Source organism: Akebia trifoliata, chromosome 10 (assembly GCF_017979445.1).
Source record: "Akebia trifoliata isolate Shusen 1 chromosome 10, ASM1797944v1, whole genome shotgun sequence".
NCBI lineage: Eukaryota > Viridiplantae > Streptophyta > Magnoliopsida > Ranunculales > Lardizabalaceae > Akebia > Akebia trifoliata.
Genome location: NC_141384.1, coordinates 26,976,280 through 26,992,343, shown reverse-complemented (window position 1 = coordinate 26,992,343; position 16,064 = coordinate 26,976,280). Strand labels below are relative to the sequence as shown.

The following is a 16,064-nucleotide window of genomic DNA, read 5'->3' as shown; positions in this document are numbered from 1 at the left end:
AGATTAATACAAATCAATCCCCTCTCTGGCTTAGCAAAAAGAAAAAAAAAAGACCCTCTTTTGGCTCAATGATGCTAACTGGGTATCAAAATGTAATCTGAGTAGGGACTTAAACTAACAATGCTAATAAGGTATCAAAACGAAAGCCAAGCACGGGACGTCTAATGATCTAGCCAGGCCAAATAAAATTCACTTATGTCCAAGCCCAGCCATAAAGAATATAGTTATCGAGACATGCATCTATCTACATACTCACAAGTATTTGGGTCAGCCTGCAAATGTTTAGAGTTCAAGTCACTTTTCTTTTTTGTCTAAGGCTATGTAACACTTCTGAAGTCTGGAAACTATAAATTAGACTTCAGAAGTTTCATCCAGCGTCCCCCATTGTTGATTTAAAACTTTTGAATTATGATTCTGAAATCTGATATCTGAAATGAAACAAACGGAAATAAAGCTTCTAAAGTCTTAATTATAATGGTGGATCACCTTCGTTCAGACTTCAGAAGTGTTACCAAGCACACACTAAGTCACTTCCTTTTTTATTTGTGAGTATTAGGAATATCCCCATTTATAGGTGAAAGATCCACATTTATCATTTTAAAGGTCTGAATGATTAACTTTGCAATCAATTATTAGAATCTATAGGCGCTCAAATCGTTTATTTGAAGAAATTGAAATCCATCTTATTCGCATTGGCCACCGACGGATCACTCCCAAGCATGAGCCCCATCCTAAACATGAAGCCCTAATTATTATAAGATAAGAAGAGATTCTATTCCATTGGCATACAAATTTACTTACGACACACCAATCCTTTTGAAATTAAATTACATTCAGATTGGTATGTTATAAGTAAAAGTTGGTGAGTTAGTAGAAGTTCTCTAAAATAAAGATAAACCCAAGTGTTCTAAAGTTGAACTCATGGTTATACAATCATCATATCCACTAACAAAAATTAATTAAATACATATATATATCCCACGTTTGTCAAAAATTTACAATAATTAGTTATTAATATAATGAATTCGGTGACTTGCGAATAAGTAGACCGTTGAGAAACAAAGATGTTGTTTTCAATCTTTATGAAGAAAATAAGAACCAAACTTTTAAAATATATATTATTTGACCAATGATAAATTCACACGCTAAAATTGTTTGATGCGGCGATAACGCGATTGATGCGGCATGTGCACATAATCAAAGATCATTTTCCTTGTATATTCCTAAGAAAAAGATCTGTGATTCTGTGCACAGTACACATGCCATGTCAACCACATCAATTTTAGCCCGTCAGCTTATCATGACTCATATTATTTATTAGAGTCGTGAAAAACTAATGGGCTAAAACATATGGGATTGTACCCGGTTGAAGTGGCAAGTGCACAAAATCATAGATCTTTTTCTTCACGATACACAAGGTGAAAGATCTATGATTCTATGCACTTGTCACATCAATCGCATCATGTTTTGATTGGTCTTTGTTTTAAAGCCAATGAGTTGTCACTCTTTCTCATTACCCTTGTGTTGAAATTGTGTAGGTAGAGTTGGCACCACTAACAGGTTGTTAATGAATCAAATTAAATGCAAAAAAATGATCCAATAACTTTAGGGTTGATTTGGATCAAGGGTTTCGGTTTTGACTAGCATGGGATCCAATGAAGATTCAATTTGATAATTATGTCAGATTGTTTTGGTTCAACTATGTTATGATTCGATTGAGATCCATTCCGATAATGTGATAAATGTAGAGAGATTCTAGTGACACACCAACTTTTACTAACAACAAAAAATTAGCACACATCTTGAGGTGTTCTTATTAAAAGTTCGCTTGACAATAGAAACTCTTTAAAAATTAGCCACCTCTCTAAATAAATGAATAAATGAATAAGTGGTATGTGCAAACACACATGTATGACAAATCTTAAAATTTATGTATAATCAAAATTATTTATTAATTCTTTAAAAATTTAAATAAAAATATCATATTTTATCACTTAATATAATCGAAAATTATAGTTGTAATTTAAATAAATAAGAAGATTTTGAAGATAACATTATAAAATGATATTTTTGTAATTTTAAAAACCTAATATAACATGATTACTTAGTCATGATATTGTAATTTTATATATTATGATGAAAATGGCTTTGGTAATAATAAGACTAAAAATGCAAATGTGGGGTCATTTTTTATCTTTTAAGTTTTTTTCTAATTAAAATGTGGGTTAAGTCGTGTCTTGTTGAGGTAAGGGTTTTCTGAAAATTTACCTAACCCAACCCATTTAATAATTGTGTTAAAAGCTTAAACCCAAACCAAACACATTTATTAAATAAGTAACTTGACCTGACTCATGTAATCCGTTTAGTAAAATTATAATCTTAAGGAGAAAATATAAATTTCATTTCCACCATCAAAAATAATATACCATTAGTAAAAATAAAGTCACACAACCATAAACTTATATCTACCAACATAGATTAATTATTTTTCGAATTTTATTTTTTCAAAGTTCTTAAAATTTTGTCCTCTAAATCCCTGTGGCATCAAATTATGTTTCTAGAAACTACAAAGTAATGCACTCAGGAAACTTTCCTTACTAACTTAGTAAGGAAAGTGTTTTTCTTTACCAAACTAAAACTTTAACCCTTGATTAAAACATCATATACATTATATAAAATTTGAAAAAAAAATGTATTATTAATTACTTTTTTTTATATTTTTTTTATGGAATTTTCATACAAGATGAATAATTTTAAAAATCTTTAAATAATTATTGATATTTGGTATCTCCTACATGATTCATGATTTAAAACGACATATTAATGATACAATAATTAAATATATCAAAATAGATTAAGCAGATTGACGTCTTTAACCTAAACATAACCCATTTAATATTTATTTTAGACGAATCCACACTATTATGACTCAAACCCAATAGTTTCGTGTCATTTTCAAATCTTGTTGGTGTAAAAATTGCCAATTATTGGAGTTCATTTGAAAGTTTTTTTTACTAGACTCAAATGGGTGGACATCTGAGTTGATAATTATTGGGTCAGATATTATTCAATCGGGTATCCATTGGCACTAACATGATAAAAAGTCCTCTATTGCAACCACACGCGTGTCATAACCTGGAGCTTTGCAATTCAATTGGGCCAAATTTCGATCTTTCGTTGTCTCATGGGCCTCTTGTTTTCTTTTCGGGAAACATCGTACAAAAAACTTTGCCTATTATTTCTTAGAACTTTAAAAAGGCTTTCTTTTTAAGTTATTTCGTCTTACTTTTTTCCTTTTCGGGGAACAGTGGCTTGATGGCCAAATTGTGGTCTCATCAAACTTGCCGTATTCATGGGCAACTTTTGTGGGGTCGAGAGTGGGACATCTAAAGAATCAGGGATGATTTACTTTGGATTTGTTTTAGTTGATTGAGAGTGATATGTTCAATATGATCAATTTACTTGATCAACACGATTGATGCATCACGATTGATATTTATTGATGATCATACTCACAAAATTAATGTTGAAGATCTTGGTTGATATTAGGTCGTCGAAGCTTTTGGCTGCTGTTGCTTACTTCAGCAACAATAGCTTTTCAAGTGTGTAACATGTTTGATGTATCACACTCGATTCTAATGGATGATCACACTCAACAAAAATAATGTTGAAGATCTTGGTCGTCGAATCTCTTGATTATTATTGCTTCAAGAATAAGTTTTTTTTTTTTTTTAATATTGTGAGTAATCCCACTTGAAAGGTGGGACTAATCCAACGGTCACATGCACCGCTACTTCAAAAAGTCATATGTGCAATAGGTTGAGTCGAGGGCAGGGGTGGAGACATGATTTTCTTTTAGTGGGGGCAAACGTATAGTTAATTGGAGTGGCAGAGGGCAAAAATTGGAGGGCGATGAGGGAATGGGGGCAATAGGGTCAAACGGGGCATATCAGTAGTTAAAAATGGAGAGGTATCTCGAATTTAAGCATAAATTCAAGGGTATCTAAAATGTCCAAAAAAGTTGAGTGGGGGCAATTGCCCCCAATGTCTCCTTACTAGCTCCGCCCCTGGTCGAAGGTCAACCAAACCCAGGAGGGTGGCCCCAAGAAATTTATAGCTTTGAACAATTGACCTAATCTTCTTGAGGAGCTTATCAAGGCTAGGTTTGCCACCAAGGCCAATCCCTTGGGTTAACTTCAATAACAAGTTACTTCATCACCAACGATGGCTTTTTAGACAATGTTTCCAAACGCAGCCTTAGAGATACATACGCCTCAATGTTTTGGTGAATATTTGATTTAACCTCATGTATTTTCAAGTTGATGACATGCTCGCTGGCCTATGTACTCTAATAAATTTAGAGAGTTTCTATTAGCACCCCAACTTTTACTTATTGCATTCTAGTTAAAAATAAAAAATAAGTCTATGGTTGAGAATAAGTAAAAGTCGGAGTGCCAATAGGAACTTTCTAAAATAACGAAAAATGACATAAATACCATCATATTTAATGTTTTAACTTTTATTTATTGTACTCCAATTAAAAAAAAAAAAAAAAGTTAATGGTTGAGAATAAGTAAAAGTTGGAGTGCCAATAACAACTCTTTAAACTAATGAAAAATTACCTAAATACCATCATATTTAATGTTTAAGCCAAAAACACTTCATTTTTCTTCATGTCTAATGTTTACTTCATCTTAAATCTTCAAACCTCAAGATCGAGATAGGATTTTTGAAGAAGTAGAAGATAATAAAATTTTAATAATAAATTTCGACAGATTTCTACAAAGGTTTAAGGTGGGAGTTATGATGAAGATGACCTTAAATAGATTATAAATAATTTACTATATAGGTTGAAGAACTTGAAGATGATAGATTTTTGGCAGAAATATCAAAGGTTTTTGGTTAGAGGTTAAAAATAAGAGAATAGACCCATAGTTCAATTTGACACATCGCAAAGCAACTTTGAGGTTGTGGGTTCAAATCCAACTTACCCATCAAAAAATAAAACATTAAAAAAAAAATGACGCATATGAGAATCAGAGTGAAATGTGCGGACATTTCATTAAAATTAATTCAAAGATCAGAGAAGATGATAAGAATGACTACGTCATGTGCCATATATCTCGAGGTATTGAAGGAGATTTTAATCCAGAATTGTGCTGGAGTAGCATTGAAATTGATATCGTTTGGTACATTGGTGTGCACAGAACCATAGATGCTTCTCACTCATATCTCGATGAAAAGCATTTATGATTCTATAGACAAATCCACGTCTGCAATGCCCCAAACAATGTCAATTTCAATGTTACTTCGGCATTATCTTTTAAACCATGATCAAAATTATTCGTTTGTAAAATAGGGGACCTTAGACCTCATGACATTAGTGCTCAATAGAAAAAGGTCTTCCAAGCCGTGGCCCCTTAAAAGAAGTACATCAATCTCCCAATCAAGTGTGGAATGTGTGCTAAACTCTTTTTTAAGTGTTGGTCTCAATTTGGTTGGGAGAGTGTTTTGTTATTTAAAGAAGAAAATTTTCTTTGGTCGAGCTTGATTTGAAGGAGAACTAGGGAAGGAAGTGAAACATGCATTGCATGTGATGCTCTAGTAATATTTTGAAATGAAATCGATATTTTTGTGAAATGGAGATGAAAGGTACCAAGTATATATATATATATATAATTTATTTATTTTTTAAAATATTTAAGAAAACTGTCATTTACCCACATTTCGTAATTTTTTTTCCGAATACAATATAGTTCTCTGACTTTTGGCCCATGGTAAACAAGCTCATATTTGACGATTATTTGGTGGGATGTCAGTTTGAATATATTAATTTGAAAATAATTGGAAAAAAAATCAAAAACATTTCTGGGATTGTAAAAATGGTATTTTTGGATTTTTTTTTTTCCAAAATCCTTCAATTTCAAACTCACTAAAGTTCTCATCTTGTGATTTGAGATTTGAAGGTTGAAGAAGACAAAATATTGAAGTTGAAAGGGGGAGAGAAGGCAATTAATCGCCGATTTAATCATCTAATCCCTTTTTTAGGAGATATTTTTTATTTTCGTGATAGTGGTATATAAAGACGATTGGATATTAGATTGATTTACTTCATTTTGGATAAATTACAATCTACCCTAATAGGATTTATATAAAAAAACAAATCCAACGGATTAGATTCAAATCTAATAAGAATCAATCCTAATCTAATCAAATCCCTAATAATATGATCCTAATATCTATACAAATGATTGGATGCATCTTAGTGCACCTTATTACATAGCTTCCTATCTAATACTCTAACAATATACTAGTATAGATATTGCATGGACAATTTGATGATTTTTTTTTTCTTTTACTTATCATGGGTATCCCTACATTTTGGGTGAGACTAATTCCACGATCACATGCACCGCCCCTTTAGAAATTCCTACGTGGAATTGATTGAGTCAAGGGTCAATTGAGGACACAAGGAATTCATTGCTTCGTGGAATTTCAAACACTTGATCCACCTTTCCTGAGGAGCTTATCCAGGCTCGACTTGCCAATAGGCCAACTTCTTAGGGTTGACAATTTGATGAACTTAAGTTTATGCTCTTGAGTTGAATGTAAGTTCAATTTACAGAGTATTCCATAATTTCAATGAAATATGACAATAAAATAAATAATATGCACTAAACAAATGGAGTAAGAGTTGATATATATATATATTAAAAAAAGAGTTGTGATTTTTTGACGCTCCAACATACCCTCTGTGATGTGGCATGGGTTAGAACTTGGAACCACAAATCTTTTTTCTTTGGGATACACAACTGTACATCCCCATAAATATGTGCAGTTGTGTATCACAAAGAAAAAGATCTATGATTCTAGCACATGCCACATCAGGGGCGTATGACAGAGGGGACGAGAGAAAATCATTATTCTTAAAATATATATATATATATAACAGGTAAAAGCATTGCAACTGTATCTGAAGCTTTGTGGAAAGAAAAATGTCTTGAACCATATGGAGCTTTACTCGTTGAGTTGAAACGGGTACAAGATGACCCAACCCAAACTAGATTACCTGGATTTGGGTCCATATACTTGCATTTGATTAATAACAATCAGACCATGCCCTAAGTAATTGTGAGAACGCAATAGATGGATACTCTAGACCATCTTTTAGATCTAAATTAATAATTGAATTAGGGGTGCCAATTGAATCGGTCCTGGTTGGAATATTCTAAAATCAGATCTTGTCATTAGGTAAAAAAAGAATTGAAAAATTGAATGATTTTAGAAGGAAAACTAGTATATATTTTTTTTGAATAATGATTTTCGAACTAAAAAGTCTTCACTCAGTCAATACTCGACTCGCATGGCATTGACATGGAATCATAAATCTTTTCTTAGGGATACACAACTGGTATTCCAAGAAAATAGATCTATGGTTCTTTGTCTGCCACATTAGTTAAGTGTTGACCGAATGAGATTTTTTAGTTAGAAAATAAACACATTTTTTTTCCCTTTAAAAAAAGTTTAGGGTGGCCAATAGTCCAATATGCCCCTTTAGCTTTTGGTGTATTTTGATAGAGTCGTGCTGGAGTAACATTGAAATTGACATCGTTTGGGACATTGGTGTGCATAGAACCATAGATATTTCTCACTTGTATCTCGATGAAAAGCATCTAAGGTTCTATAGACACATCCACTTTAGCAATTTCCTTTTTTTTTTATATACCCCTCTTGGTTTTCAAAATTATGACATACTCTTTAACTTCCTTTTTGGTAATTGGTTAATAAAATAATTATCCAAATACATTAATCTTTCTCTTGCATATAATTATTGATATTGGACAATGTGACTCCTTCAATAATCCTATATTTTCAAGTCGATGATAGTTAAAGTAGAGAGTAATTGTGAGAAAAAATAATTTTAAGAAAAAGTAATTTTTAGAAAATAGAGAGTAATTTTGCTGTGGTTTTTTCTTTTTAAATTATCCAAACAATTTTTTAACTTTTCAACTTAAAAAAAAGAAAATTACCTTTTTAATGTATGCAAGGAGCATCCAAATATACACTAAATTTAGGCATGTATTTAGTTCTACAAGAGTATCTTTTGTAGAACTAGGCAAGAGTGATAACATAGGACACTGAGCTGACGTGGAGGTCACTCAGAACAATAGATACTTTTGTCTCATATCTCGAGGAAAACATCTATGATTTTGAGAACACATCCACATCAGTTCAATATCCAACACAATGTCGGAGGAAGTCACTTTAGCAGTAATCTATTACGTACAATGAGATCCAATTTTATTTAGATTTTGAAAAATGGAGATAATTGATTATTACGTGTATAAGAAATTAGATGCTCAAATATTTCTAGTCATGCATCTCATACCTAACAATACTAGAAAAAGTGAGTACCATTCGAATAATATCCCGTGCTACAAAACGGGAACTAAAATTATATCGGAATAATAAGACTACATTGAATGCATCCATCGTTGACAATGAGATTTTAGAAAGAATCACGATCACCACATATATAGAGAAGATAATGGTGCACCATTACCAAAAGTAGGGAAAGTTACTCAAATGGGAGTAAGCCTATATGTGAAGGGATGTGATTTCAATTAACATAAGACTTGAAATATGATCTTGGCATTAAAGTCTTTGACAGGTACTACCACATTAGGGTTTAGAATTGACAAAGGTGGTGTAGGCTGAATCACCCCTTACGATTTTGATTTTGGTTGAATATTGATTAATTGGGTAACCATGGAAAACCCTTGTTTGAAAGTATTTGTACCTAACATTTAAGCCAATTTTCTTACGAGAAAATGGGGGTGATTTTTGACCTATTTCCATCAAATTTGTTATACAATAAAATATTTGAGTATAATTTAGATGTATTTCAAAATTTTCTCAAAACTAAATAAGAAGAATAATGATTTTTTTGATGCCCCCCCTCTAACACACGTCTCCTAATGTGTTATGTGTTAGAATCATAGATTCTTTTTCTCAGGATACACAACTGTACATATTTATGAGATGTATAGTTGTGTATCCAGAGAAAAAAAAAATCTATGGTTCTAACCCCTACCACGTCAAGGGCGTACATCAGATGGGGTGTTAGAAAATCACGACTCAAATAAGAATAACTAAAAATAAAAATTAGTTAATAAATGATAAAATTTAATTTTGAATAATGCATAACTCATGTGTGCAAGAAACATTAATTTCAAAAGCAAGTGTGACTTATGGATGTTCTTTGAAAAAAAAAAAAAAAGTGGACAAATAACATGTTTTTCTAAAAATTTTTATAAAATACATGATTTTTTTACTTTCTAACTTGCAAACAAAGCTACAAAAGATATTTTAGATCTTTCTAGATTTTTAAAATCTTAGAAAGGGTACTTTAATGGTGATGGAAATTCTATCTCAAATCACATCATAATAAACTAATGAAATAATCTTCTTTGATTTAGCACACATCAATATAATATTTGTATCAATTGTATCATTGCCCTTTTTGTGTTAACTATTTCAAGATTTGGAAAAATGTTACACTTCAAAAAGTTAAAAAAAAGGTTGAAGAAGGGATTATAGACTTAAGAAAAATAATAAAATAAAATGACCTCTTTAATGAAAAAAAATAAATAAATAATTTTTTTTATTATAATAAATGTTGAACTTGAAGCCCTAGAGAAGATAAGTTTCCAACAATTTCCCTTTGTTATGAATTGTAACCAACCAGAACTAAAAAGCCACTGAAGTTCTATTTTCCCACTTTTGTTGGAGTTGAGTCCCTCTCAAGTAAAATCATCAAGAAAAAGTTGCACCATAATAAAACACATGGGCCCACTGCACCAAACCCTAATTGTGACTTAATTATCACTTTCACATAGTTAGTCACCTGTTCCACTTGGGGCATATGAAGGTGTGCACCAATGTCCAATAGGGTTTAATGGAGTCAACTGTCAGCATAAACTCTTTAATAAATTCAAATATAGGAAGGTGAACAACAGCTATGAAACTTGGTCACTAATTATCTTTGAAATATGGTTTTTGACTTTTTAAGCTCCATTAGAATGACTACTTTTACTAATAAGGTGGTTTTTAGCGAAAATTAGTTATAATTTGTCAAGAAAAAACAAGCATAGAGGCGATATCATGGCGCAATCACTTCGCGACACGCTCCTATGATTTGTTGAGAAATAGCAAGCTATCACAACACAATCACTTCTCAACAAACCCTTTTTTTTTTTTTTTTTGCTAGAAGTTGAAATTTTTGACTCTTAAATTCTCTAAACACTAATCTTACTCTTTAAGTGATTAAGTTTAGGGTTTGAACTTATGTCTATGTTAGGAAGACACCATGGGCTTTAAACAGTACCCCCCATGGCCTTAATGTTTAAAGTTTTAAATTTTAAAATTTTTATTGACTCTCCTCCCTCTCTCTCTCTCTCTGTGTCTCTCTTTGAGATTGTACTGGCCATGTTCAAGCCTTGATTGCAGATAAATTTGGTAAACTTTTCCAAGCAATTCCTTTGTCTATGCTTTGGTCAACCCTGGCCAAAGACTACATTTCGTTAAATTCCTATGTTGCCCTCTCCACTTTCTTCTCACATGAACAACAAAACATAGGGGAGAAAAAACAAGAGATCATATACTTCCACACCAAATTATGTATAACACACTAGTTAAAAAAATTCTATTAATTGAAGGTGAATAATTTATTTTTTTTTTAATTTTTTAAATAAACACCATCTTTTTTTTTTCTTCCATTTCTCCTTCTCCAAAATGCTCGTCAATTTGGACTGTCAGAAAAACCCTTCAAGTAGTTATGAGAGTGGAAAGATGATCGAAGAAGAATTCAAAAGTTGATTTATTTTATTTTATTTTATAGGTAAATCGAACTTGAACCCATGACCTCAAAGAATCTAAACTATGGGTATAAGCCCAATTAAATGTTGATTATTGTTAGATTACCATCACAATCACTAGAATCTTCTTTTTATTATAGATTCTTTTGATCTTATAATTTCTTTTTCATTTTTTTTTTTTTTTGATATTCATATTCTTTAATTAGTTGTTATCATGGTTCAAAATGTATGAATATTTTGATATTGACAAAGATCGATATGAAACATTGACCCTAAAATAGTCAATTCAAAAAAGGCATCTAAATGTTTTGAAAAATATTAAAAGACACATATATTTTTTATTAATGCTGGAGTGACCTTAGTGAGGGACATCTTGATGTGGTGGCGCAAGTAGGCCCACAAATGAATTTCTCGAAGATACAAGTAAACGCATCTACGGACATGCATGTGCCACCACGTCAAGGTGTTCCCCATTGAGTTCACTCTAACACGACTCATTTTTTTGGGTAGTTCAATGACTATCCCCACCTTTGGTGAGACTAATCTACCTGAGGCCACATGATATTGAAATATTAAAAAAATTTGATCGAGATAGTATCGATTTTCCTCTTAATCAAAACATTGCTTTGAAACTAGATTTTAATCCTTGAATGGTCAATTCGAAAATGCATTAGAATGTTTCGAAAAGTATTGAAATATTTCGATTGAGATAGTATCGATTATTCTCTTGATCAAAACATTCCTCTAGACTAGATTTTAAACCATGATTATTGTATATGTAATGTTATCAATTGGTGCCTTACAAATAAAATGTGGTGTGGCAATATAATAAATTCACTTAAGGACTAAGGAGAGAGAGACCACCAAAGTGTTTCTTTTTCAACCTCTTTTTCTCGTCTTCTCTTCTATTCGCTCTTCTCCTAAACAACTAAAACAAACCAAACTCCACTTCTCATCACCCATCACCTCCACCACCACTACCACCACTTATCGCCGGTTTCCGCTATGGAAATCCGGCCAAGTGTCAGATTTCAGACACCTTCGACGGCTTTTTCCGGCTAAATGGAAGGAAAGAGCCGTCGAGTAGTTAAACTTCAAACAACTCCTCTTAACGTCCAACAAAAACATAACTTTTCTTCTCTTTAGCTAACAATGGCTACAACCCATAGTTCACCTCTGGATTCTACGGTTCAGGTTTCGGCCGAAGACCTAACAGTCAAGGCGGTTCACAAACGGTTCGAAGGGCTCGTCACGGTTCGAACCAAAGCCATTAAAGGCAAGGGGGCTTGGTACTGGGTTCACCTTGAACCCATACTGGTTCACAACTCCGAAACTGGTTTAGCTAAAGCTGTGAAACTCAGGTGTTCTCTCTGTGATTCTGTCTTTTCTGCTTCAAACCCATCTCGAACCGCTTCTGAGCATCTAAAGAGAGGAACTTGCCCCAATTTCATCTCTGTTCCAAAACCCATTTCTTCAATCTCACCTTCTCTGCCTTCTCCTTCGTCTTCTCACCATAATCACCGAAAGAGGATCTCATCTGGTAGTACAGGTGGGGCTTCTTCGAGTTCGTATCAAGACCCACCTCTCGCTTTCGTTGATTCTTCTTCGAGGTTGTACTCTGAACTTAGTTACTCGACAATGGCTACAACAATCCCAATTGTTACTCCATTACAGCAACATTTGATGTTGTCGGGTGGGAAGGAAGATTTGGGTGCATTAGCAATGTTAGAAGATAGTGTGAAGAAGCTCAAGAGTCCAAAAACCTCACCTTGTCCGACCCTAAGCAAGACCCAGATTGATTTCGCTCTCAATTTTCTGGCCGAATGGCTCTACGAATCTTGTGGGTCGGTTTCTTTCTCAAGTATCGAAAACCCAAAGTTCAAAGCTTTTCTTAATCAGGTTGGCTTGCCCGCTATCTCATGGAGAGAATTGGCGGGTGTCCGTTTGGATTTGAAGTTTGAAGAGGCGAAGAAGGAGTCAGAATCGAGAATCGGGGACTCTATGTTCTTCCAAGTTGCTTCTGATGGTTGGAAATCGACGAATTTCAGTCTTGTTGGAGGAGAAAAGTTGGTGAATTTGACAGTTAATCTTCCTAATGGGACGAGTGTGTATCAAAAGGCAGTGTTTACGAGTGGTCCTGTTCCCTCCAAGTATGCGGAGGAGATCCTCTCGGAGACGATCACAGGTATTTGTGGAAATGTGGTGCAGAGATGTGTAGGAATTGTTGCAGACAAGTTCAAAGCCAAGGCATTGAGGAATTTGGAAAATCAGAATCATTGGATGGTCAATCTTTCTTGCCAGCTTCAAGGTTTTACTAGTTTGATCAATGACTTCAGCAAGGGTCTTCCAATCTTCAGGACTGTTATTGATAATTGTTCAAAGGTTGCGAATTTCTTCAATTCTAAGTCTCAGGTTCGAAACAGCTTCCACAAGTACCAATTACAGGAGCTTGAGCATGCTAAATTGCTCCGTGTGCCCCCACCCGATTACGAGACCACAAAGAACTTTGGGCTTGTTTATGCGATGTTGGAAGATATCTGCAGCTCTGCCATGGCACTCCAGTCAGTTGTGTTGGATGATTTGTATAAAATGGTTTGTGTGGAAGACCCAATTGCAAGGGAGGTTGCAGAAATGATCAGTGGCGTGGGTTTTTGGAATGAATTGGATGCGGTGCGGTCTCTATTGAAGTTGATCAAGGATATGGTGATGGAGATTGAGGCCGAGAGGCCGTTGGTTGGGCAATGCCTACCTCTTTGGAGTGAACTAAGGTCAAAAGTGAAGGATTGGTGTGCCAAATTCAACATTGCCGAGGGACCAGTAGAGAAGGTGATTGAGAAGCGATTCAAGAAGAACTACCATCCGGCATGGTCGGCTGCTTTCATACTAGACCCACTTTACTTGACGAGGGACACAAGTGGGAAATACCTCCCACCCTTCAAGTGCTTGACACCAGAGCAAGAGAAGGACGTAGACAAGCTCATAACTCGGTTAGTGTCAAGGGAGGAGGCTCATATTGCTTTAATGGAGCTCATGAAATGGAGATCAGAGGGGCTCGACCCGCTCTATGCCAAAGCAGTACAAGTGAAGCAGCCTGACCGAATGACGGGAAAGATGAAAATAGCAAACCCACAAAGTAGTAGACTTGTGTGGGAAACATGCTTGAGCGGATTCAAGCTGTTGGGGAAAGTGGCAGTGAGGCTCATCTTCCTTCACTCGACTTCGTGTGGGTTCAAGTGCAATTGGTCATTCTTGAGGTGGGTTTGTTCTCATGGGCACTCGAGGGTTGGCATGGATAGAGCTCAGAAGATGATATTCATTGCGGCCAATGCCAAGCTTGAGAGACGAGACTTCTCAAGTGAGGAAGATAAGGATACAGAGCTCTTTGCCTCGTTAAATGGTGAGGACGATGTTCTCAACAAGGCCTTCTTTGATGCATCCTCAGTGTAACAATTTTTTTTTTTTTTTTTACTCTTGTAGAATTTTGCAATTTTAGGAATTTTTGAATTCTTTCTACTATTTTCTCTGTTTATTTCCTTGTTACTTACTCTACTGAGAAAATTTTGGTGGGTAGAGTGGAGGAGAGGGAGTGACAATTAGAGGGGCTGAATTATGTATTTCTAATTCATAGGCCTTGTGATTCGAATGAATCGGCCATCTCTTGCTGGGTATGATTTTGGGGTTTTCGGATTTGCAGAGAAGGAGCTAATCTTGTTTATAAAGATAGAGAATGTTGGAAATGTTGTAACATTTTGGCTCCTAGAGTAATTTGGGATAAATAATATTATAAAGAAGAGGTTTCTCATTCTGTTTTGGTTTGAAGGTCAAATTGTTCTCTAATTTGATCTTTCTTTCTAGCTGATTTGCGTAACGGTTAACAATTGATCTTATGCATATTAATTATAACATTTATTTTCATTCCTGCATATATTGGCTGTTCATTGCTATAGAACCAACGTACATGCAAAACGATCCTCATTTGTAATCCTTCCTTGGTCTCTGTTATGTGTACTAAGAGGATTCCAAAGATAAGAATGATTTCAAGAGCTTTAGAGGTCTATAATATGTATCCTCTCCGAAGTCTTCAACTCTTAGAATCTATTCCAAAGTTTCATAATCCAAACGCTTTTCTGCCTTTCATCGCGATGTTCTCCATGATTACTTCATAAACAGTGGTAACAACATAGAAGAGCTTTTCCCTTTCTAGTTCTGGATTTCATAACTGAAAACTTTATAAGAAGTTGTGTCTGCATTCATCCTCCTTTATTACGGTTGGGATCTTTCCTTCATGTGTGGATCCTACTTATCAGATAATCACATTGCTTCGTATGTAACAAGCACAATTGACATCTCCGTACTAGCGTGTCAACTTTTGTCAAGGTGACCTACTTGGATTGAAACCACCCAATGAATGATAAAACAAGTCCACTAGTGCTGCCCCATGTCCGTTCGCTGTGTTTGTGGTCGCTCGAACTTTATTGGTTTCGGTCGGCCCTTCAAAAGTACAACGGCTTGTTTTCTCACTTGAAATAAATAGGGATAGGATTTGGACCGCAAGTTCAGAACAATTGATCCATTCCATTAAGCTGCATGATTCATTCTTACGTTCACTTGATATAGTTCGATGTTAAGAAAACATGGGCAATCAAAAAACCAAACGCAAATCACACAAAGAACACAATTTTTATGTGGTTCCCTCAAGATTGAGGTACACCCACAGATCACACCGATTCCACTACAAAGAAAAAACTCACAGTTACAAATTACACCCTTCATCAAAAAGAGAAATATGTATATCCCCCAAGAAACATAAGTAGGATTTTATATAATACTAGTAAAATTACGAAAATACCCTTGAAACTTTTCATTTAGGTGTTGTGCCCTCAAACCCTCACCTTCCAGGAAAGGGGGCAGCTGGTCCCCCTCCATCCCCCCCAAGTGAGCTCAGTGTCGAGCTCAATCAATGGGATGCGTGGCTTGATTAACAATACCTCCTTATTGACCAGTACCGTCAAGCTCCACAACATTAGATTCCTCACGGAATGGCCCGTCTTGCTTGTGAGCGGCCCCTCCTCTTACTATGCTTAGAAATCCAGCCACTCGTATTATTTATCACAAATCAAGGACCACTCACATGATAGAAGTATAAAATTAGAAAATGTGAGAGAATCTAGGAAACGTAGAGAATTA

At 34.6% G+C, this 16,064-nt stretch overlaps 1 protein-coding gene across 1 annotated transcript; it reads left to right on the top strand.

Annotated features, from left to right (window-relative positions):
• Nucleotides 1–11,750: 11,750 nt before the first annotated feature.
• On the top strand, nucleotides 11,751–14,679 carry LOC147393515 (uncharacterized). Its single transcript, XM_086456878.1, has one exon. It carries the CDS (start codon nucleotides 12,030–12,032, stop codon nucleotides 14,322–14,324), a length of 2,295 nt encoding a protein of 764 aa, XP_086313004.1. The 5' UTR covers nucleotides 11,751–12,029; the 3' UTR covers nucleotides 14,325–14,679.
• Nucleotides 14,680–16,064: the final 1,385 nt, after the last annotated feature.

Excerpts from the sequence above, each read along its gene's own strand:
- LOC147393515 (XM_086456878.1), top strand. The coding sequence starts at position 12,030 with ATGGCTACAACCCATAGTTCACCTCTGGATTCTACGGTTCAGGTTTCG.